We start from the raw sequence: 24,590 nt of genomic DNA, 5'->3' as shown, positions 1-24,590 counted from the left end.
GCCACCGCCACGTTAACATTGACTGTAGCTGAACGAGAGGGCTGTCCGTTGTCCTCCACTACAACAGTCAGCCTTTGTTTCACAGCATCTTTATCAGTGACTTGGCGGATAGTTCTTATTTCTCCATTCTGTAAGCCCACTTCAAACAGCGCCCTGTCTGTGGCTTTCTGTAATTTATAGGAGAGCCAGGCATTCTGTCCAGAGTCCACATCAACAGCCACCACTTTAGTGACCAGATAGCCCACATCTGCTGAACGAGGCACCATTTCAGCCACCAGAGAGCCGCCAGTCTGGACTGGGTACAGAACCTGAGGTGCGTTGTCGTTCTGGTCCTGGATCAGTATTTTCACAGTCACGTTGCTACTGAGTGGAGGGGAGCCTCCATCCTGCGCTTTGACGCGGAAGTGGAAGTCCTTGATCTGCTCGTAGTCAAAAGAGCGCACTGCATGGATGACTCCACTATCAGCACTAACGGACACATATGAGGAGACGGACACTCCGTTAACCGAGGAGTCCTCCAGTATGTAAGAAACACGGGCATTCTGGTTCCAGTCAGCGTCTCTGGCTTTCACTGTGAATATAGAGAGGCCAGGTGTGTTGTTTTCTACAATGTAGGCCTCATATGAGCTCCTCTCAAAGACAGGCGCGTTGTCATTCACATCTGAGATCTGTAAGGTGAGAGTGACGCTGCTGGAGAGCGAGGGCACTCCCTCATCAGAGCACGTGACACTGATGTTATACTCAGAGGCTCTCTCTCGGTCCAAATCACTGTCTGTCACTAAACTAAAGAAATTATTTGTTGTTGACTTGATTATAAAAGGAATATCATCATTGATGGAACAGTGCACTTTTCCATTTTCCTCTGAGTCTGGGTCTTGAATATTAATCATTGTTACAACAGTACCCGGTTTTGCGTCTTCAGAAACCACATTTGATTTAGACATTACATTAATTGTTGGTTTGTTATCATTTGTATCAACGATTTCAACAATTAATTTGCAAGAATCCGCATGACCTCCTTGATCCCTGGCTTGAATGTCGACCTGATAGTGTTTGCTCTTCTCATAATCTACACTGCCTGTCAATTTCACTGTACCTTTGTCTTGGTCGATTTCGAACAGATGAGCTGCTCCAGATTTTGTGATCGAGTATGTAATTTTACCATTTAAACCTTGATCGATATCCGATGCACTAACTGTGGTCAACAGGGTGCCGATAGGGGCGTTTTCCTTCACGTTGGCCTTGTATTCTGGTTGAGAACAAACAGGCGCATTGTCATTGGCGTCTAATACCGTGATGCGAATCTGCATTGTCCCTGAGAGTTGTGGCTCGCCTCCATCTACAGCCGTTAATACTAGTGATATGTGTTCCTGTTGCTCTCGGTCGAGGGGTTTCTGTAAGACCATTTCAACACTCTTACTGCCATCTGGTAGGCTTTGTGTCTTTAAAACAAAATTATCACTCGGTTTCAGGGAATAGCTGTGGAGACCGTTAACTCCGGAATCATGATCAACTGCTTTTTCTAGTAAGAACCGTGCCCCTATGAGAGCTACCTCGTTGATCTCAAAATCCATTTCTCTTGTTTCAAAAACCGGACTATTATCATTGACATCTGTAATCTCCGATGTGACACTGTAAAATTCCATGGGATTCTCCAGAATAATCTGGAAATGTAAAGCGCAAGGCGTCGTCTGTCCGCAGAGCGCCTCTCTGTCTATTCTCTCTTTGATAAGGAGGACTCCTCTTTCTTTATTCAGCTCGACGTATTCAGCGCTGTCTCCTGTATAAACACGAGCTTTACCTGATTTCAGTCTCTTTACATCTAAACCTAAATCCTGAGCTATGTTACCGACTAAAGAGCCTTTCGCCATTTCCTCAGGAACGGAGTAACTGACCTGCCCGAGCGCTGAACCGAGAGAGAGGACCGAGATAAACAACAGTACTTGCCGTTTCATTGTTCTGGCCGACATGTTGTCCTCCACACGACGTAATTGAAAATAGATATTCCTTAGCGACCAGGTAATTATATTCCAAAGTATTTAGGAGAAAAATATCAAATGTAATGTTTCCATAGATCAGGATTCAGGAACAAAAGAATCGTTGCTCGACGTCTCGCACTCTGAATGAAGAGGACTATGTGTCGTTTCTCTCTCGGTCTCTTTAATATATGAGATGGTGGGGGAGGCACTGCTGCTCATCTACTCTCAAACAGCAACACACTGGCCAGCAGCGGCCCCTTGAGGTCAAACATGTCAACTGCAGAAAACAGAACTCGACAGTATTTCAATGTTATATCAAAGTTAAGGATCAATGTGATGAAGAAAGCTAAGGCCCATTTGTGATACAACAGTTAGATACTTGCTAGACTTTACCAAACATGATATGTATACTATTCTGGGTTCAGAAGAATCAGTATATCAGAAGAATTCCACTGATTTGACCAGTAAAATTATTAAGAAGAATAGCTTTAAAACATGTTACAACACCATGTCGAATGTGATACAAATAATTAAGATACATTTTGTAGAGTGAAAAGAGAGAGAGGGGTGTGTGTGTCTGTGTGTGTGTGCGAGAGAGAGAGAGAGAGAGAGAGAGAGATAGAGAGAGAGAGAGAGAGAGAGAGAGAGAGAGAGAGAGAGAGAGAGAGAGAGAGAGATACAAAAAGAGAGAGAGGGGTGGGGGTACAAAATACAGCTGCATTGCTGTCACTGTCCGAGGTGCTGAAACTGATATATCTGCTGGCTGGATGTCATTCACTTTAACTTGCAAAATAAAACAGAAGAATCACTATCATGAGAAGGATTCAACTGATTTGACCAGTAAAATAATTAAGAAGAATATCTTTAAAACATGTTACTACACCATGTAGAATGTGATAAAAAGTACGGAAGTAGAGATCCATTTTGTAAAATGAAGAGAGAGATAGAGATAGAGAGACAGAGATAGAAATAGAGAGAGAGAGAGAGAGAGATAGAGAGAGATAGTGAGATAGGGAGATAGGGAGAGAGAGAGAGAGAGCGAGAGAGAGAGAGAGAGAGAGAGAGAGAGAGAGAGAGAGAGAGAGAGAGAGAGAGAGAGAGAGAGAGAGAGAGAGAGAGAGAGAGAGAGAGAGAGAGATTATTATGTCAAGGGCCTTTACTGCTAGTTTACATTGATGTCTGTGGTGCTGAAAGTGATATGGCAAGGAATGTGGTTTTAGCAGAATGTTGCATTTCATTACTCAGTAAGGCATACTATTAGTTTAGGTTAAAACAAAACTTTAACGATCTGGTCCATCCAGAATGGACCAGAAGGAGAGAGAGAGAGGATATCAATAAACTCTACATTGCTGTCACTGTCCGAGGTGCTGAAACCGGTATAGCTACAGGCTGAACATACTTTACTTTACTATGCTAAATTAAATACATTGTTACAGCATTCTAACCTCATCTAGAGGAGAGTCTGGTTCAGCAATTGAGCAAGAGCTGTCCAAGGTTCTGAATATACTACAGAGTAGATCTACAATGAAGCACAATCAAAGCTACACCACTCCTACAGTGTACCAAGCAGAAATAACACACAGAAAGAACGCAAAGAAAGATGTTGAATTTGTAAATATCAAATGCTGAATGTTGGGACACCTTTCCTCTAAGTCAGAGCAAAATGATGCATAAAGAAATAATATAAACATGCCAGCATTTCTGTTATGATAACAAAGATAGCCACATGCCCCTGAGATACACCATTAAAGGTAACACACATTAACTCACACTGGGTGTGTCTCTGTCCGTGGTGCTGAAAGTAATATGCCAATGTAAAAAGTCGATACACTGCCACACAATAACAAACCGTGTGCAAGAAATCAACATCAACTGATTCTAGAATGAATTCCAAATATCTCACTTATAACCAGTGGTTTTCAAATCTCTACTTAATCACAGTTCAATAACTCACCTCTAGAGGAGAGTCTGGTTCGTCCAGGATGCTCTTTTCACTCTGGATCCGCTGCATCGTCCCTGTAGAACTGGGGTCCATTATCAGAATGTTCTGACTACCAGCCATGCCGAACTTACAGTCACTCTTCCTGGAGTCAGTCGTCCTGCACACCTCGTAATTGTACACATGCGGGAGAGTCCCTGTCCCCAAAGTGTCTGAGTAACGCGGTGGATAATATGGAATCACCGGGAGACCGGAATGATAGAGGACGCGAGACTGTCTCCATCTGTATATTTTCACTGATATAATAACCACTAAACACGTGATGAAGAGAAAGGAAACTACAGCCAAAGCCAAGACTAAGAAGAAAGTCAGGTTGTCATTGTACTCCTTGTCGTGCGTAAAGTCAGTGAACTCCGAGAGCACTTCAGGGAAGCTGTCGGCCACCGCCACGTTAACATTGACTGTAGCTGAACGAGAGGGCTGTCCGTTGTCCTCCACTACAACAGTCAGCCTTTGTTTCACAGCATCTTTATCAGTGACCTGGCGGATAGTTCTTATTTCTCCATTCTGTAAGCCCACTTCAAACAGCGCCCTGTCTGTGGCTTTCTGTAGTTTATAGGAGAGCCAGGCATTCTGTCCAGAGTCCACATCAACAGCCACCACTTTAGTGACCAGATAGCCCACATCTGCTGAACGAGGCACCATTTCAGCCACCAGAGAGCCGCCAGTCTGGACTGGGTACAGAACCTGAGGTGCGTTGTCGTTCTGGTCCTGGATCAGTATTTTCACAGTCACGTTGCTACTGAGTGGAGGGGAGCCTCCATCCTGCGCTTTGACAACTAGTTGAAGTTGTTTGATTTGTTCATAATCAAAGGAGCGCACTGCATGTAAAACTCCAGTTTCAGAGTTTATAGACATATAAGCAGAGACTGGACTACCACTGATCTGTGTGTCTTCTAGGAGATACGAGATTCTCGCATTTTGATTACAATCAGAGTCCCGCGCACTAATGGTGAATATAGACATTCCAGGTGAGTTATTCTCTGTGACGTAGGCAGAATAGGTGGATTTATCAAATGAAGGGGCGTTATCATTTATGTCAGAAATCTTAAGCCGTAACGTCATGGCACTTGAGAGCGGTGGAGAACCTGAATCCATAGCCGTCAGAGTGATATTGTATTCTGGTGTCGTTTCACGGTCAAAAGCTATATCCGAAATCAACGTGTAATAACTAGTCAATGATGATTTGATTTTAAATGGAAGCTTGGCGTCTATTGAGCATGTTATCTGTCCGTTTCTTTCAGAGTCTGCATCTTTGACGTTGATAATGGCTATCGTGGTGCCGACCGGAGCATCTTCAGACACAGGGCTCGAGAAAGACATTACGTTTATAATTGGTGCATTGTCATTAACGTCAACAATCTCAATGATAATCTTACCGAGGTCTGACAACCCGCCCTGATCTTTGGCCTCGACTCTGATTTCGTATTTTTTGTCTTTTTCAAAATCGATTTGACCGGCAACCGTTATTTTACCAGTTGTCTTATCAATATCGAATAAGTTGGCAATGTTTCCTTTTAAATTAGAAAACGCATATGTCACTGATCCATGTGACCCACTGTCAGCATCTGTCGCATTAACAGTTGTGATATATGTGCCTATTGGTGCATTTTCCATCACAGTAGCCCTGTACACTGACTGGTTAAATACAGGAGCATTATCATTTGCATCTAGAACAGTGACGTCTATATTTACTGTACCAGATCTCTGGGGAGTTCCACCGTCCACTGCTATCAGCTTTAGAGAGAGACGGGGATGCTCCTCTCTGTCTAACGGTTTCTGAAGCACCATTTCTGCAAATTTACTACCGTCGGGGTTATCGTGTTGTTTCAAAACGAAATTATCGCTAGAAAGCAAGACATAATTTTGCAAACCGTTAACACCTACGTCCGGATCATCTGCACTTTCCAAAACGAAGCGAGAGCCTATTGTAGCAGATTCGCTTATCTCCAGTGTCATGTGGTTGTTTTTAAAAACAGGCGCGTGGTCATTTACATCTAAAATTTCGACAGTCACTCGATGCAGCTCCATCGGATTCTCTAGAATGATCTCGAAGCTGAAGCTACACGGTGTGACGTCGCCACAAAGCTGCTCTCTGTCTATTCTCTCGTTCACGACTAGAATCCCTTTGTCTGTCTTCAGCTCGGTGTACTGAATGCTGTCTCCGGTCACGATACGGGCCCGGCCTGAACGGAGCCTTTTCAAATCCAACCCCAGGTCTTGAGCTACGTTACCGATAAGAGATCCTTTCTTCATCTCCTCCGGGATGGAATACCGGATCTGACCAGTGACAATTTCATTCCAATACAAGAAAAACAACAACAGGATTGTCCGCGTAGGTCCGCAGCTCAAACGCCATTTTACGCAGCGAGGGCGTTCCAACGCCATGTTCTATTAGTAGATCCCACAATCAATAATGAAGAAAATAAGATTCACCAGGATACAAATTTGAGACGATTCTCTATCTCCAACGTCTTCTTTTCATAAAAGCAAAACAGGCTGTATATATAAGCAGCTGTACTTCCGTCGAGCTCCACCTCATATGAAGCAGATTCTCTCTCTCTTCTCTACATTGCAGTGACAGAGGAGGAGACTCTACTGACTGACATCACCAGACAGAAATTATTTCACTGTTCAACAGCGTCCCTTAGAGTCCAAAACGTGAACACCATACATTTAGGTGAAAACACATAACTGTGTCTGAAAATAGAATCATTCTAAGAAAACATTAAATGATGTAATTGTTACAATATGTCTTGCATGTTGCTGATGCTGTAGAAGAGCCTTACTTCAGTAAAAAGGAAACATGATGAGCTACAGTATAAGAAGACAATGTATCAGGAAATGGAAATCTAAATGTATTGATATTACTAAGGTGCATGTCTATTAGTTAAACATAATGGTCAACATCAATGAAAGCAATCATACATGTTTAACAATGATGATATGATATGAATAAAAGTATTGTATCTTATCACGCCATATAGAGTATGTTCAAATAATATGTAGGAAGTAAGTTAAACAAGTAAAGACTTCATGAGCTGAAAGCATATAACGCAGCTACAGTAGGACTGAAATACAGGAGCTGTCCATCAATGTGGTGCTGAACTCTCCCTCTAAACTCAGTGGACAAGTGGACACGTGCACATATGCGCACAAACACGCACACACACGCGCACACACACACACACACACACACACACACACACACACACACACAGCCAGTTTGCAACGTGATAAAGGTTAGAAGTACAAAGAGAGCTCTTAAAACGTCAGCATTATGGGGCTATTTTGTCGCTATCCGTGGTTCTGAAATGCAGATGCTTAAAGCCAATCAATCATACAGCAATCACATTAAGCAATTGACAAATGTTAGAAATTAAATGAAACAACATTGCATTGGAGTGGATGAAACAGTGGAGAACGCAGCCCCCCCCCCCCCACACACACACGCACGCACGCACGCACGCACGCACGCACGCACACACACACACACACACACACACACACACACACACACACACGAAATGCCAGCTTGTAGCATGTTGTAGGCAGCTAGAAGTACAAATATAGTTCTTAAAAGCTTCATCATTATAGAACAACTGGCTAATGTGTCGCTATCCGCGGTACTGAAATGCTGACGCTTAAAACCAGCCACACATACTGCAATCATATGAAAGAAATGGCAAATATTAAAATTAAAATGAAACACCACTGTGTTGGAGTGGACAAACAGAGGTCCAGAGGAGGGTGCAGCAACACACACACACGTTATTTAAGGGGAAAAAGTGAGTGCGTTTTTCTAAAGTTCACTTTTTTGTAAGGCAAACTGTTTCTCTTGCTAAGTTGGATATATATCATTAGAGAATGCTGACAGCAGTGTCACCTGTTCAACTTAAAACACTAGACAGGCCCCTGCACGTCTTAGAGAGGAGCTGTCCACCCTGTAGGTGCTGAAACGTCCCATAAGCAACCAGCCAACTATTAGATGTAATGTAGCCAAGTAACATTTGCAACGTGCAACATATTGAAAGACATATAACCGATGCAACGTTTATAATAATCATGAATCAAAACCACTCACCTCTAGAGGAGAGTCTGGTTCATCCAGGATGCTCTTTTCACTCTGGATCCGCTGCATCGTCCCTGTAGAACTGGGGTCCATTATCAGAATGTTCTGACTACCAGCCATGCCGAACTTACAGTCACTCTTCCTGGAGTCAGTCGTCCTGCACACCTCGTAATTGTACACATGCGGGAGAGTCCCTGTCCCCAAAGTGTCTGAGTAACGTGGTGGATAATATGGAATCACCGGGAGACCGGAATGATAGAGGACGCGAGACTGTCTCCATCTGTATATTTTCACTGATATAATAACCACTAAACACGTGATGAAGAGAAAGGAAACTACAGCCAAAGCCAAGACTAAGAAAAAAGTCAGGTTGTCATTGTACTCCTTGTCGTGCGTAAAGTCAGTGAACTCCGAGAGCACTTCAGGGAAGCTGTCGGCCACCGCCACGTTAACATTGACTGTAGCTGAACGAGAGGGCTGTCCGTTGTCCTCCACTACAACAGTCAGCCTTTGTTTCACAGCATCTTTATCAGTGACTTGGCGGATAGTTCTTATTTCTCCATTCTGTAAGCCCACTTCAAACAGCGCCCTGTCTGTGGCTTTCTGTAGTTTATAGGAGAGCCAGGCATTCTGTCCAGAGTCCACATCAACAGCCACCACTTTAGTGACCAGATAGCCCACATCTGCTGAACGAGGCACCATTTCAGCCACCAGAGAGCCGCCAGTCTGGACTGGGTACAGAACCTGAGGTGCGTTGTCGTTCTGGTCCTGGATCAGTATTTTCACAGTCACGTTGCTACTGAGTGGAGGGGAGCCTCCATCCTGCGCTTTGACAACTAGTTGAAGCTGTTTGATTTGTTCATAATCAAAGGAACGTACTGCATGTATCACTCCGCTCTCTGCATTAACTGACACATATCCAGATACTGGGTTTCCTCCTATATCAGAATCCTCCAGTATATAAGAAATACGAGCGTTTTGATTTGCATCTGAGTCTTTAGCTCTAACAGTGATAACAGACACACCAGGAGAGTTGTTCTCTGGGAGAAACGCATTGTAAACCTTCTCTGTAAAAACTGGGGCGTTGTCATTTACGTCAGAGACCTTTAAGTTAAACATTCTTTTACTTGAAAGAGGAGGCGAGCCTGCGTCTGTGGCTACTACAGTAATGTTATATTCTGCAATAGCTTCCCGATCTAATACAGCATCAGTTATCAATGTGTAATAATTTCTTAAATTCGATTTAATCTTGAAAGGTGAATTCTGGTCAATCGAACACGTCACCTGTCCGTTATCACCAGAATCTAAGTCTTTAGCGTTAATTATACCAATGGTTGTACCTGGAGGGGAGTCTTCAGACACAGGACTAGTGAACGACATGACGCTAATTACAGGGGCATTATCATTCACATCAATAACCTCAACTATCACCTTACTAGAATCTGTTAAACCTCCCTGATCTTTAGCGTCAATTCTGAGCTCGTACTTTTTATCCTTTTCGAAGTCTATGAGCCCAGAAACAGATAATACCCCTGAGTGTTCATCTATAGACAACACATCAGCAACAGTGCTTTTCAGATTTGAAAGTGAATATGTGATGTGTCCATTCGATTCACTATCTGTGTCAGTAGCGTTCACAGTGATAATACGAGTTCCTTTTGGTGCGTTTTCCATGACAGTCGCCCTGTAGACAGACTGGTTGAATACAGGAGCGTTATCATTAACATCTAGAACAGTGATGTCTATATTTACTGTACCAGATCTCTGAGGAGTTCCACCGTCCACTGCTATCAGCTTTAGAGAGAGACGGGGATGCTCCTCTCTGTCTAACGGTTTCTGAAGCACCATTTCAGCATATTTACTGCCGTCTGGATTCACATGTTGTTTCAAAACGAAATTATCGTTTGAACTTAAGACGTAGTTCTGCAGACCGTTAACTCCAACATCAGGATCATCTGCATTGTCCAGCATAAATCGTGCACCAAGGTTAGCCGACTCGCTTATTTCTAACGCTATGTCTTTTTTCTTGAATACCGGGGGATGATCATTTACATCTAAAATTTCGATAGTAATATGATGTAGTTCCATCGGATTCTCTAGAATGATCTCGAAGCTGAAGCTACACGGTGTGACGTCGCCACAAAGCTGCTCTCGGTCTATTCTCTCGTTCACGACTAGAATCCCTTTGTCTGTCTTCAGCTCGGTGTACTGAATGCTGTCTCCGGTCACGATACGGGCCCGGCCTGAACGGAGCCTTTTCAAATCCAACCCCAGGTCTTGAGCTACGTTACCGATAAGGGATCCTTTCTTCATCTCCTCCGGGATGGAATACCGGATCTGACAAGTGACAATTTCATTCCAATACAAGAAAAACAACAACAGGATTGTCCCCGTAGGTCCGCAGCTCAAACGCCATTTTACGCAGCGAGGGCGTTCCAACGCCATGTTCTATTAGTAGATCCCACAAGCAATAATGAAGAAAATAAGATTGACCAAGATTCAAATTTGAGACGATTTTCTATCTCCAACGTCTTCTTTTCATAAAAGCAAAACAGGCTGTTTATATAAGCGGCTGTACTTCCGTCGAGCTCCACCTCATATGAAGCAGATTCTCTCTCTCTTCTCTACATTGCAGTGACAGAGGAGGAGACTCTACTGACTGACATCACCGGATAGAAATTATTCCACTGTTCAACAGCGTCCCTTAGAGTCCAAAACGTGAACACCAATACATTTAGGTGGAAACACATAACTTTATCTGAAAATCAAATAATTCTAATAAAACATTAAACCGTGCCATTGTTACAATATGCAGTGCATGTTGGTGATGATGTAGAGTCTACCTCAGTCAAAAGAGACTTCAGTCAATATGATGAGATATGAGAAAAATAATTGTCTGCGTGAATGGAAACCTAAATGTATTGACATTTCTACGATGCGTGTCTATTAATTGAATATAATGGTCAAAATCAATGAAAGCAATCATTCAATTTTAACAATGACATGATATGACTAGACGTCTTGCAACTTATATAGAAACAGACAGGAAGTAAGTTACTATAAACTAATATGAAGAAAGTAAGTTACATCAGTAGAGTGCATGACCTGAAACCATATAACACTATAGACATCACAATACAGGAGCTGTACATCAACCTGGTGCTGAACTCGCCCTCTAAAGTAGAGCATGGATGGCAACACACACGCAAACAGAAACACACGCACACGCACACGCACACGCACACACACACACACACACACACACACACGCACGGACACACGGACACACACGGACAAAATGCCAGCATGTAGCATGTTGTAGGCAGCTAGAAGTACAAATATACAACTGGCTAATGTGTCGCTATCCGCGGGAAGCTGATGCTTAAAACCAGCCACACATACTGCAATCATATGAAAGAAATGGCAAATATTAAATTTAAAATGAAACACCACTGTGTTGGAGTGGACAAACAGAGTTCCAGAGGAGGGTGCAGCAACACACACACACGTTATTGAAGGGAAAAAGTTAGTGCGTTTTTCTATAGTTCACTTTTTTGTAACTGTTTCTCTTGCTAAGTTGGATATAATCAGTAGAGAATGCTGACAGCAGTGTCATCTGTTGAATCTAAAACACTAGACAGGCCCCTGCATGGGTTCGGAGAGGAGCTGTCCACCCAATAGGTTCTGAAACGTCCCATAAGCAACCAGAATAACTATTAGATGTAATGTAGCCAAGTAACATTTGCAACGTGCAATATATTGAAAGGCATATAACCGATGCACCATTTATAATAATCACAAATCAATGAACTCACCTCCAGAGGAGAGTCTGGTTCGTCCAGGATGTTCTTCTCACTCTGGATCCGCTGCATCGTCCCTGTAGAACTGGGGTCCATTATCAGAATGTTCTGACTACCAGCCATGCCGAACTTACAGTCACTCTTCCTGGAGTCAGTCGTCCTGCACACCTCGTAATTGTACACATGCGGGAGAGTCCCTGTCCCCAAAGTGTCTGAGTAACGAGGTGGATAATATGGAATCACCGGGAGACCAGAATGATAGAGGACGCGAGACTGTCTCCATCTGTATATCTTCACTGATATAATAACCGCTAAACACGTGATGAAGAGAAAGGAAACTACAGCCAAAGCCAAGACTAAGAAGAAAGTCAGGTTGTCATTGTACTCCTTGTCGTGTGTAAAGTCAGTGAACTCCGAGAGCACTTCCGGGAAGCTGTCGGCCACCGCCACGTTAACATTGACTGTAGCTGAACGAGAGGGCTGTCCGTTGTCCTCCACTACAACAGTCAGCCTTTGTTTCACAGCATCTTTATCAGTGACTTGGCGGATAGTTCTTATTTCTCCATTCTGTAAGCCCACTTCAAACAGCGCCCTGTCTGTGGCTTTCTGTAGTTTATAGGAGAGCCAGGCATTCTGTCCAGAGTCCACATCAACAGCCACCACTTTAGTGACCAGATAGCCCACATCTGCTGAACGAGGCACCATTTCAGCCACCAGAGAGCCGCCAGTCTGGACTGGGTACAGAACCTGAGGTGCGTTGTCGTTCTGGTCCTGGATCAGTATTTTCACAGTCACGTTGCTACTGAGTGGAGGGGAGCCTCCATCCTGCGCTTTGACAACTAGTTGAAGCTGTTTTATTTGTTCATAATCAAAGGAACGTACTGCATGTATCACTCCGCTCTCTGCGTTAACTGAGACATATCCAGACACTGGGGTTCCTCCTATATCAGAATCCTCCAGTATATAAGAAACACAAGCGTTTTGATTTGCATCTGAGTCTTTAGCTCTAACAGTGATAACAGCCACACCAGGAGAGTTGTTCTCTGGGAGAAACGCATTGTAAACTCTTTCTGTAAAAACTGGTGCGTTGTCATTTACGTCAGACACCTTTAAGTTAAACATTCTTTTACTTGAAAGAGGAGGCAAGCCTGCATCTGTGGCTACTACAGTAATGTTATATTCTGCAATAGCTTCCCGATCTAATACAGCATCAGTTATCAATGTGTAATAATTTCTTAAATTTGATTTAATCTTGAAAGGCGAATTCTGGTCAATAGTGCAAGTCACCTGTCCGTTATCACCTGAATCTAAGTCTTTAGCGTTAATTATACCAATGGTTGTACCTGGAGGGGAGTCTTCAGACACGGGACTAGTGAACGACATGACGCTAATTACAGGTGCATTATCATTCACATCAATAACCTCAACTATCACTTTACTGTAATCTGTTAGCCCTCCCTGATCTTTAGCGTCAATTCTGAGCTCGTACTTTTTGTCCTTTTCAAAGTCTATGAGCCCAGAAACAGACAATACCCCTGAGTGCTCATCTATAGACAGCACATCAGCAACAGTGCTTTTCAGATTTGAAAGTGAATATGTGATGTGTCCATTCGATTCACTATCTGCGTCAGTAGCGTTCACGGTGATAATATATGTTCCTTTAGAGGCGTTTTCCATCACAGTCGCCCTGTAAACAGACTGGTTAAATACAGGAGCGTTATCATTGGCATCTAGAACAGTGATGTCTATATTTACTGTACCAGATCTCTGGGGAGTTCCACCGTCCACTGCTATCAGCTTTAATGAGAGACGGGGATGCTCCTCTCTGTCTAACGGCTTCTGAAGCACCATCTCAGCGTATTTACTACCATCTGGATTTACATGTTGTTTCAAAACGAAATTATCGTTTGAACTTAAGACGTAGTTCTGCAGACCGTTAACTCCAACATCAGGATCATCTGCATTGTCCAGCGCAAATCGTGCGCCAAGGTTAGCCGACTCGCTTATTTCTAACGCTATGTCTTTTTTCTTGAATACCGGGGGATGATCATTTACATCTAAAATTTCAACAGTAATGTGATGCAGTTCCATCGGATTCTCTAGAATGATCTCGAAGCTGAAGCTACACGGTGTGACGTCGCCACAAAGCTGCTCTCGGTCTATTCTCTCGTTCACGACTAGAATCCCTTTGTCTGTCTTCAGCTCGGTGTACTGGATGCTGTCTCCGGTCACGATATGGGCCCGGCCTGAACGGAGCCTTTTCAAATCCAACCCCAGGTCTTGAGCTACGTTACCGATAAGAGATCCTTTCTTCATCTCCTCCGGGATGGAATACCGGATCTGACCAGTGACTATTTCATTCCAATACAAGAAAAACAACAACAGGATTGTCCGCGTAGGTCCGCAACTCAAACGCCATTTTACGCAGCGAGGGCGTTCCAACGCCATGTTCTATTAGTAAATCCCACAAGCAATAATGAAGAAAATAAGATTCACCAGGATACAAATTTGAGACGATTCTCTATCTCCAACGTCTTCTTTTCATAAAAGCAAAACAGGCTGTGTATAAAAGCAGCTGTACTTCCGTCGAGCTCCACCTCATATGAAGCAGATTCTCTCTCTCTTCTCTACATTGCAGTGACAGAGGAGGAGACTCTACTGACTGACATCACCAGATAGATATTATTTCACTGTTCAACAGCGTCCCTTAGAGTCCAAAACGTGAACACCAATACATTTAGGGGAAAACAAATAACTTTATCTGAAAATCAAATCATTCTAAGAAAACATTAAAGGGTACCATTGTTACAATATGTAGTTCATGTTGCTGATGCTGTAGAGCCTTACTTCAGTAAAAAGGAAACATGATGAGCTATAAGAAGACAATGTATGGATGGAAATCTAAAAGTATTGATATTACTACGGGTGCGCGTCTAGATAAACATAATTGTCCATGTCAATGAAAGCAATGATACATATTTTACAATGATGATATGATATGACTAAAAGTATTGCATCTTATCGCGCCATATAGAGTAAGTGAAATAAATTAATATGTAGGAAGTAAGTTAAACAAGTGAAGACTTCATGAGGTGAAACCATATAACGCAGCTAGGACTGAAATACAGGAGCTGTCCATCAATGTGGTGCTGAACTCTCCCTATAAACTCAGTGGACACACACACACACGCGCACACACATACACACACGCGCGCACACACACACACTCACACACACACACACACATACACATACACACACACACACACACACACACACACACACACACACACACACACACACACACACACACACACGCACACACACAGCCAGTTTGCAACGTGATATAGGTTACACTTACAAAGAGAGCTCTTAAAACATCAGCATTATGGAACATCGGGCTACTTTGTCGCTATCCATGGTGCTGAAATGCCAACGCTTAAAGCCAATCGATTATAGAGCAATCACATGAAACAATTGGCAAATGGTAGTATTTAAATGAAACAACATTGCATTGGAGTGGACGAAATAGTAGAGCGCAGCCCCACACACACACACACACACACACACACACACACACACACACACACACACACACACACACACACACACACACACACACACACACACACACACACACACACACACACACACACACACACACACACACACACACAAAATGCCAGCGTGTAGCATGTTGTAGGCAGCTAGAAGTACAAATATAGCTCTTAAAAGCTTCAGCATTATAGAACAACTGGCCTATGTTGGAGTGGACAACCAGAGGTCCAGAGGAGGGTGCAGCAACACACACACACGTTATTTAAGGGGGGGAAAAGTGAGTGCGTTTTTCTATAGTTCACTTTTTTGTAAGGCAAATTGTTTCTCTTGCTAAGTTGGATATATATCAGTAGAGAATGCTGAGAGCAGTGTCATCTGTTGAATCTAAAACACTAGACAGGCCCCCGCACAGTCTCAGAGAGGAGCTGTCCACCCTGTAGGTGCTGAAACGTCCCATAAGCTACCAGCCAACTATCAGATGGAATGTAGCCAAGTAACATTTGCAACGTGCAAGATATTGAAAGACATATAACCGATGCAACATTTATAATAATCACGAATCAATGAACTCACCTCTAGAGGAGAGTCTGGTTCGTCCAGGATGCTCTTTTCACTCTGGATCCGCTGCATCGTCCCTGTAGAACTGGGGTCCATTATCAGAATGTTCTGACTACCAGCCATGCTGAACTTACAGTCACTCTTCCTGGAGTCAGTCGTCCTGCACACCTCGTAATTGTACACATGCGGGAGAGTCCCTGTCCCCAAAGTGTCTGAGTAACGCGGTGGATAATATGGAATCACCGGGAGACCGGAATGATAGAGGACGCGAGACTGTCTCCATCTGTATATTTTCACGGATATAATAACCACTAAACATGTGATGAAGAGAAAGGAAACTACAGCCAAAGCCAAGACTAAGAAGAAAGTCAGGTTGTCATTGTACTCCTTGTCGTGCGTAAAGTCAGTGAACTCCGAGAGCACTTCCGGGAAGCTGTCGGCCACCGCCACGTTAACATTGACTGTAGCTGAACGAGAGGGCTGTCCGTTGTCCTCCACTACAACAGTCAGCCTTTGTTTCACAGCATCTTTATCAGTGACTTGGCGGATAGTTCTTATTTCTCCATTCTGTAAGCCCACTTCAAACAGCGCCCTGTCTGTGGCTTTCTGTAGTTTATAGGAGAGCCAGGCATTCTGTCCAGAGTCCACATCAACAGCCACCACTTTAGTGACCAGATAGCCCACATCTGCTGAACGAGGCACCATTTCAGCCACCAGAGAGCCGCCAGTCTGGACTGGGTACAGAACCTGAGGTGCGTTGTCGTTCTGGTCCTGGATCAGTATTTTCACAGTCACGTTGCTACTGAGTGGAGGGGAGCCTCCATCCTGCGCTTTGACAACTAGTTGAAGCTGTTTGATTTGTTCATAATCAAAGGAGCGCACTGCATGTAAAACTCCAGTTTCAGAGTTTATAGATATGTAAGTAGAGACTGGACTACCGCTGATCTGTGTGTCTTCTAGGAGGTACGAGATTCTCGCATTTTGATTTGAGTCAGAGTCTCGCGCACTAACGGTGAATATGGACATTCCAGGGGAGTTATTCTCTGTGACGTAGGCAGAATACGTGGATTTATCAAAAGAAGGGGCGTTGTCATTTACGTCAGAGATTTTCAGATATAGAGTTGTAGCGCTAGAGAGGGGAGGGGAACCTGAATCAGTAGCCGTTATAGTTATGTTGTATGCTGGTGTTATTTCACGGTCAAATTGAATATCTGAGATTAAATTGTAATAATTTGTTATGGACGATTGGATTTTAAATGGGAGTTTAGAGTCTATTGAACATGTTATCTGTCCATTTCTTTCTGAGTCTGCATCTTTCACATTTATAATAGCAATAGTTGTACCAGGATGGGAATCCTCCGACACAGGGCTGGAGAACGACATGACATTAATAACAGGTGCGTTATCATTTACATCCAGCACTTCAATTACAACTTTACTCATATCAGCCAGACCACCCTGATCTTTCGCCCCAACTCTGATTTCAAATTTCCTGTCTTTTTCGAAATCTATTGGACCAGCAACAGTTATTCTACCAGTTTCTTTATCAATATCAAATATACCTGCCAAGTTCCCCTTTACATTTGAAAAAATATAAGTCACTAAACCGTAGGATCCACTATCGGCATCAGTGGCATTAACGGTGGTAATATACGTGCCTTTAGATGCATTTTCTATCACATTGGCCCTGTACACTGATTGGTTAAATACGGGAGCGTTATCATTGGCATCTAGAACGGTGATGTCTATATTTACTGTACCAGATCTCTGGGGAGTTCCACCGTCCACTGCTATCAGCTTTAGAGAGAGACGGGGATGCTCCTCTCTGTCTAACGGTTTCTGTAAAATCATTTCTGCGAATTTGGCTCCATCAGGAGTTGCATGCTGTTTTAAAACAAAATTATCATTAGAGGTCAAAACATAATTCTGCAAACCATTAATGCCTACGTCAGGATCATCTGCATTTTCGAGTTCGAAACGAGAGCCTATTATAGCAGATTCACTGATTTCAAATGCCATGTGATTGTTTATGAAAGTAGGTGCGTGGTCATTAACGTCCATTATTTCCACAGTTACACGATGCAGTTCCATGGGATTCTCTAGAATGATCTCGAAGCTGAAGCTACACGGTGTGACGTCGCCACAAAGCTGCTCTCTGTCTATTTTCTCGTTCACGACTAGAATCCCTTTGTCTGTCTTCAGCTCGGTGTACTGGATGCTGTCTCCGGTCACGATACGGGCCCGGCCTGAACGGAGCCTTTTCAAATCCAACCCCAGGTCTTGTGCTACGTTACCGATAAGAGATCCTTTCTTCATCTCCTCCGGTATAGAATACCGGATCTGGCCAGTGACAATTTCATTCCAATACAAGAAAAAAAACAATAGGATTGTCGGCGTAGGTCCGCAACTCAAACGCCATTTTACGCAGCGAGGGCGTTCCAACGGCATGTTCTATTAGTAAATCCCACAAGCAATGATGAAGAAAATAAGATTTACCAGGATACAAATTTGAGACGATTCTCTATCTCCAACGTCTTCTTTTCATAAAAGCAAAACAGGCTGTTTATATAAGCAGCTGTACTTCCGTCGAGCTCCACCTCATATGAAGCAGATTCTCTCTCTCTTCTCTACATTGCAGTGACAGAGGAGGAGACTCTACTGACTGACATCACCAGATAGAAATTATTTCACTGTTCAACAGCGTCCCCTAGAGTCCAACATGTGAACACCAATACATTTAGGTGGAAACTAATAACTTTGTCTGAAAAGCAAATAATTCTAAGAAAACATTAAATGGTGCCATTGTTACAATATGCAGTGCATGTTGCTGATGCTGTAGAGTCTACTTCAGTCAATATGATGAGCTATGAGAAAGAAAAAAATTCTGCATGAATGGAAACCTAAATGTATTGACATTTCTACGATGCGTGTCTATTAATTGAATATAATGGTCAACATCAATGACAGCAATCATTAATTTTTTACAATGACATGATATGACTAGACGTCTTGCAACTTATAGCAACAGAGAGGAAGTAAGTTACTGTAAACTAATATGAAGGAAGTAAGTTAAACAAGTAGAGTGCATGACCTGAAACCATATAACACTACAGACATCACAATACAGGAGCTGTCCACTTGTTTGTTTGTTTGTTTGTTTATTTACACATATAAAAACAGTTACATATATAATACAATATAGTCCACAAGGGATGTGTAGGAGAATTGCCTAAAAACCCTCAAGGGGCTTGCATGTGGCATTCACCAGGAAGCAAAATTACATTATATCAAGATACATATAAAATATAAAATAAAATCCCCCCCCCCCCCCCCCCTGAACAAACAAACACACACAAGCAGGCCTACATAGACACCGAAGTAGGCACCCCATGCCATACGATTTCTGGTATAGAGAAAACAATCAATGACAGTAAGAATATATAATAAAACGAAAATACAATAACAAAATACATCAAGCCATCAGACTACAGTTTGTAAAGGAAGTCCATATGGGAAATATTGGTGATCTAGGAGATGAGATTTCAGTGCTCTTTTGAATTTCAGAAAAGAAAATTCCAAAATATGTGGAGGCAAAGAGTTCCACAACTTTGACCCTCGGTAGAGCAAACAAAACTGAGATTGGGAAGTGCGGGAAAAGGGTGGTCTACAACGCAAACACACACCCACACACCCACACCCACACACACACACACACACACACACACACACACACACACACACACACACACACACACACACACACAGGCAGTTTGCAAGGTGATATACTGTAGGTTAGACGTACAAAGAGAGCTCTTAAAAGCATCGGCGTTATGGAACAACTGGCTATTGTGTCGCTATCCGCGGTACTGAAACGCTGATGCTTAAAACCAGCCACACATACTGCAATCATATGAAAGAAATGGCAAATATTAAAATATTAAAATGAAAATGAGACACCACTGTGTTGGAGTCGACAAGCAGAGGTTCAGAGGAGGGTGCAGCGACACACACACACAGACAGACACACGCACACACGCACGCACGCACACACACACACAGACACACACACACACACACACACACGCACACGCACACACACACACACACACGCACACGCACATGCACACACACACAGCATGGTAACAGATCCACCAACCTTTAGTTAGTGGAGAGTCAGGTTCATGAAATAATATTTAATAAATTACACAAGACTATGATTGGTAATGAAGTCCACGTTATTGAAAAAAAAGTGAGTGCGTTTTCTATAGTTCCCTTTTTTGTAAGGCAAACTGTTTCTCTTGCTAAGTTGGATATATATCAGTAGAGAATGCTGACAGCAGTGTCATCTGTTGAATCTAAAACACTAGACAGGCCCCTGCACGTCTCAGAGAGGAGCTGTCCACCCTGTAGGTGCTGAAACGTGCCATAAGCAACCAGAACAACTATTAGATGTAATGTAGCCAAGTAACATTTGCAACATGCAAGGATGTTGAAAGGCATATAACCGATGCACCATTTATAATAATCACGAATCAATGAACTCACCTCTAGAGGAGAGTCTGGTTCGTCCAGGATGCTCTTTTCACTCTGGATCCGCTGCATCGTCCCTGTAGAACTGGGGTCCATTATCAGAATGTTCTGACTACCAGCCATGCCGAACTTACAGTCACTCTTCCTGGAGTCAGTCGTCCTGCACACCTCGTAATTGTACACATGCGGGAGAGTCCCTGTCCCCAAAGTGTCTGAGTAACGCGGTGGATAATATGGAATCACCGGGAGACCGGAATGATAGAGGACGCGAGACTGTCTCCATCTGTATATCTTCACTGATATAATAACCACTAAACACGTGATGAAGAGAAAGGAAACTACAGCCAAAGCCAAGACTAAGAAGAAAGTCAGGTTGTCATTGTACTCCTTGTCGTGCGTAAAGTCAGTGAACTCCGAGAGCACTTCAGGGAAGCTGTCGGCCACCGCCACGTTAATATTGACTGTAGCTGAACGAGAGGGCTGTCCGTTGTCCTCCACTACAACAGTCAGCCTTTGTTTCACAGCATCTTTATCAGTGACTTGGCGGATAGTTCTTATTTCTCCATTCTGTAAGCCCACTTCAAACAGCGCCCTGTCTGTGGCTTTCTGTAGTTTATAGGAGAGCCAGGCATTCTGTCCAGAGTCCACATCAACAGCCACCACTTTAGTGACCAGATAGCCCACATCTGCTGAACGAGGCACCATTTCAGCCACCAGAGAGCCGCCAGTCTGGACTGGGTACAGAACCTGAGGTGCGTTGTCGTTCTGGTCCTGGATCAGTATTTTCACAGTCACGTTGCTACTGAGTGGAGGGGAGCCTCCATCTTGCGCTTTGACAACTAGTTGAAGTTGTTTGATTTGTTCATAATCAAAGGAACGTACTGCATGTATCACTCCGCTCTCTGCGTTAACTGACACATATCCAGACACTGGGGTTCCTCCTATATCAGAATCCTCCAGTATATAAGAAATATGAGCGTTTTGATTTGCATCTGAGTCTTTAGCTCTAACAGTGATAACAGACACACCAGGAGAGTTGTTCTCTGGGAGAAACGCATTGTAAACTCTTTCTGCAAAAACTGGGGCGTTGTCATTGACATCAGACACCTTTAAGTTAAACATTCTTTTACTTGAAAGAGGAGGCGAGCCTGCGTCTGTGGCTACTACAGTAATGTTATATTCTGAAATAGCTTCCCGATCTAATACAGCATCAGTTATCAATGTGTAATAATTTCTTAAATTCGATTTAATTTTGAAAGGTGAATTCTGGTCAATAGAACACGTCACCTGTCCGTTATCTCCTGAATCTAAGTCTTTAGCGTTAATTATACCAATGGTTGTACCTGGAGGGGAGTCTTCAGACACGGGACTAGTGAACGACATGACGCTAATTACAGGTGCATTATCATTCACATCAATAACTTCAACAATCACTTTGCTAGAATCTGTTAAGGCTCCTTGGTCTGTTGCTTCGATGCTTATTTCATATTTCTTTTCCTTTTCATAGTCAAGCTGTCCTAAAAGCCAAATCACACCTGAGGTCTTATTGATCTCAAACATTCTGTCTATATCACCCTGCATGTTGGAAAGAGAATAGTAAACCACACCATTTAATCCACTGTCTACATCACTGGCATTCACAGTGGTGATAAATGTGGCTTTAGGTGCGTTTTCCATCACAGTAGCTTTGTACACTGACTGGTTAAATACAGGAGCGTTATCATTAGCATCTAGAACAGTGATGTCTATATTTACTGTACCAGATCTCTGAGGAGTTCCACCGTCCACTGCTATCAGCTTTAGAGAGAGATAGGCATGCGCTTCTCTGTCTACCGGTTTCTGAAGCACCATCTCTGCGTATCTTTTACCATCTGCATTCGAATGCTTTTTCAAAACAAAATTTTCGTTTGGAGACAAATTATAATCTTGAAGACCATTAATTCCTACATCTGGGTCGTTGGCAGTTGGTAGTACAAAACGTGCTCCAGCTGAGGCTGATTCTCCTATTGTCAATTTCATATCATGCTGTGGAAATGTCGGCGAATTATCATTTATGTCCAGTACTTCGATAGTAATATGATGCAGTTCCATTGGATTCTCTAGAATGATCTCGAAGCTGAAGCTACACGGTGTGACGTCGCCACAGAGCTGCTCTCTGTCTATTCTCTCGTTCACGACTAGAATCCCTTTGTCTGTCTTCAGCTCGGTGTACTGGATGCTGTCTCCGGTCACGATACGGGCCCGGCCTGAACGGAGCCTTTTCAAATCCAAGCCCAGGTCTTGAGCTACGTTACCGATAAGAGATCCTTTCTTCATCTCCTCCGGGATGGAATACCGGATCTGACCACTGACACTTTCATTCCAATACAAGAAAAACAACAACAGGATTGTCCGCGTAGGTCCACAACTCAAACGCCATTTTACGCAGCGAGGGCGTTCCAACGCCATGTTCTATTAGTAAATCCCACAAGCAATAATGAAGAAAATAAGATTTACCAGGATACAAATTTGAGACGATTCTCAATCTCCAACGTCTTATTTTCATAAAAGCAAAACAGGCTGTTTATATAAGCGGTTGTACTTCCGTCGAGCTCCACCTCATATGAAGCAGATTCTCTCTCTCTTCTCTACATTGCAGTGACAGAGGAGGAGACTCTACTGACTGACATCACCAGATAGAAATTATTTCACTGTTCAACAGCGTCCCTTAGAGTCCAAAACGTGAACACCAATACATTTAGGTGAAAACAGATAACATTATCTGAAAATCAAATCATTATAAGAAAACATTAAACGGTGCCATTGTTACAATATGCAGTGCATGTTGGTGATGATGTAGAGTCTACTTCAGTCAAAAGAGACTTCAGTCAATATGATGAGCTATGAGAAAAAAAGAATTTCTCCATGAATGGAAACCTAAATGTATTGACATTTCTACGATGCGTGTCTATTAATTGAATATAATGGTCAACATCAATGAAAGCAATCATTAATTTTTAACAATGACATGATATGATATTACGTCTTGCAACTTATAGAACAAGAGAGGAAGTAAGTTACTGTAAACTAATAGAAGGAAGTAAGTTAAACAAGTAGAGTGCATGACCTGAAACCATATAACACTACAGACATCACAATACAGGAGCTGTCCATCAACGTGGTGCTGAACTCGCCCTCTAAAGTAGAGCGTGGACTGCAACACACACGCAAACACACACGCAAACACACACACACACACACACACACACACACACACACACACACACACACACACACACACACACACACACACACACACACACAGTAGCGTGTAGCATGTTGTAGGCAGCAAGACTTACAAATAGAGCTCTTAAAAGCTTCAGCATTATGGAGCAATTTGCTAATGTGACGCTACCCGCGGTACTGAAACACTGATGCTTAAAACCAGCCACACATACTGCAATCATATGAAAGAAATGGCAAATATTAAAATGAAAATGAAACACCACTGTGTTGGAGTGGACAAACAGAGGTCCAGAGGAGGGTGCAGCGACACACACACACAGCATGGTACTTTAACAGATCCACCAACCTTTAGTGGAGAGTCAGGTTCATGAAATATTTATATTTAATAAATTACACGAGACTATATGATTGGTAATGAAGTCCACGTTATTGAAAAAGAAAAGTGAGTGCGTTTTCTATAGTTAACTTTTTTGTAAGGCAAACTGTTTCTCTAAGTTGGATATATATCAGTAGAGAATGCTGACAGCAGTGTCACCTGTTCAACTTAAAACAATAGACAGGCCCCTGCACGGTCTCAGAGAGGAGCTGTCCACCCAATAGGTGCTGAAACGTGCCATAAGCTACCAGTCAACTATTATATGTAATGTAGCCAAGTAACATTTGCAACGTGCAAGGATATTGAAAGACATATAACCGATGCAACATTTATAATAATCACGAATCAATTAACTCACCTCTAGAGGAGAGTCTGGTTCATCCAAGATGCTCTTTTCACTCTGGATCCGCTGCATCGTCCCTGTAGAACTGGGGTCCATTATCAGAATGTTCTGACTACCAGCCATGCCGAACTTACAGTCACTCTTCCTGGA

The 24,590-nt window shown here is 42.9% G+C and overlaps 4 protein-coding genes and 1 pseudogene across 5 annotated transcripts in view; all 5 read right to left on the bottom strand.

Moving 5' to 3' along the window:
• The window catches only part of LOC311242509 (protocadherin gamma-A10-like), a gene marked incomplete at both ends in the record, with an annotated part of 11,701 nt that extends 5,335 nt beyond the window's left edge, over positions 1 to 6,366 (bottom strand). Inside the window, 2 exons of the mRNA XM_084331468.1 lie at positions 420 to 571; positions 4,908 to 6,366. Of these exons, the coding sequence (XP_084187594.1) occupies positions 420 to 571; positions 4,908 to 6,366 (1,611 nt within the window). The remainder of the gene's footprint in view (positions 1 to 419; positions 572 to 4,907) is intronic.
• Positions 6,367 to 8,041: 1,675 nt separating this feature from the next.
• Positions 8,042 to 10,495, bottom strand: LOC311242508 (protocadherin gamma-A11-like; the record flags this gene model as incomplete). Its single annotated transcript, XM_084331467.1, has 1 exon — positions 8,042 to 10,495. One exon carries the CDS (start codon positions 10,493 to 10,495, stop codon positions 8,042 to 8,044), a length of 2,454 nt encoding a protein of 817 aa, XP_084187593.1.
• Positions 10,496 to 12,001: 1,506 nt separating this feature from the next.
• On the bottom strand, positions 12,002 to 12,972 carry LOC311242507 (protocadherin gamma-A1-like; annotated as a pseudogene). The gene has a single exon. The product of its transcript is annotated as a protocadherin gamma-A1-like (transcript).
• A 2,910-nt stretch (positions 12,973 to 15,882) lies between these two features.
• Positions 15,883 to 18,414, bottom strand: LOC311242506 (protocadherin gamma-A11-like; the record flags this gene model as incomplete). Its single annotated transcript, XM_084331466.1, has 1 exon — positions 15,883 to 18,414. The coding sequence occupies one exon, from the start codon at positions 18,412 to 18,414 to the stop codon at positions 15,883 to 15,885; it is 2,532 nt and encodes an 843-aa protein (XP_084187592.1).
• Positions 18,415 to 18,653: 239 nt separating this feature from the next.
• On the bottom strand, positions 18,654 to 24,563 carry LOC311242505 (protocadherin gamma-A10-like; the record flags this gene model as incomplete). Its single annotated transcript, XM_084331465.1, has 4 exons — positions 18,654 to 18,673; positions 20,496 to 22,849; positions 24,257 to 24,264; positions 24,456 to 24,563. The coding sequence occupies 4 exons, from the start codon at positions 24,561 to 24,563 to the stop codon at positions 18,654 to 18,656; spliced, it is 2,490 nt and encodes an 829-aa protein (XP_084187591.1).
• Between the last annotated feature and the right edge of the window lie 27 nt (positions 24,564 to 24,590).

Source organism: Notolepis coatsorum (genome assembly GCF_963971535.1).
Source record: "Notolepis coatsorum genome assembly, chromosome: 16".
Taxonomy (NCBI): Eukaryota; Metazoa; Chordata; class Actinopteri; order Aulopiformes; family Paralepididae; genus Notolepis; species Notolepis coatsorum.
The sequence above is the reverse complement of the archived record's forward strand: the minus strand, read 5'-3'. Positions and strand labels throughout refer to the sequence as shown.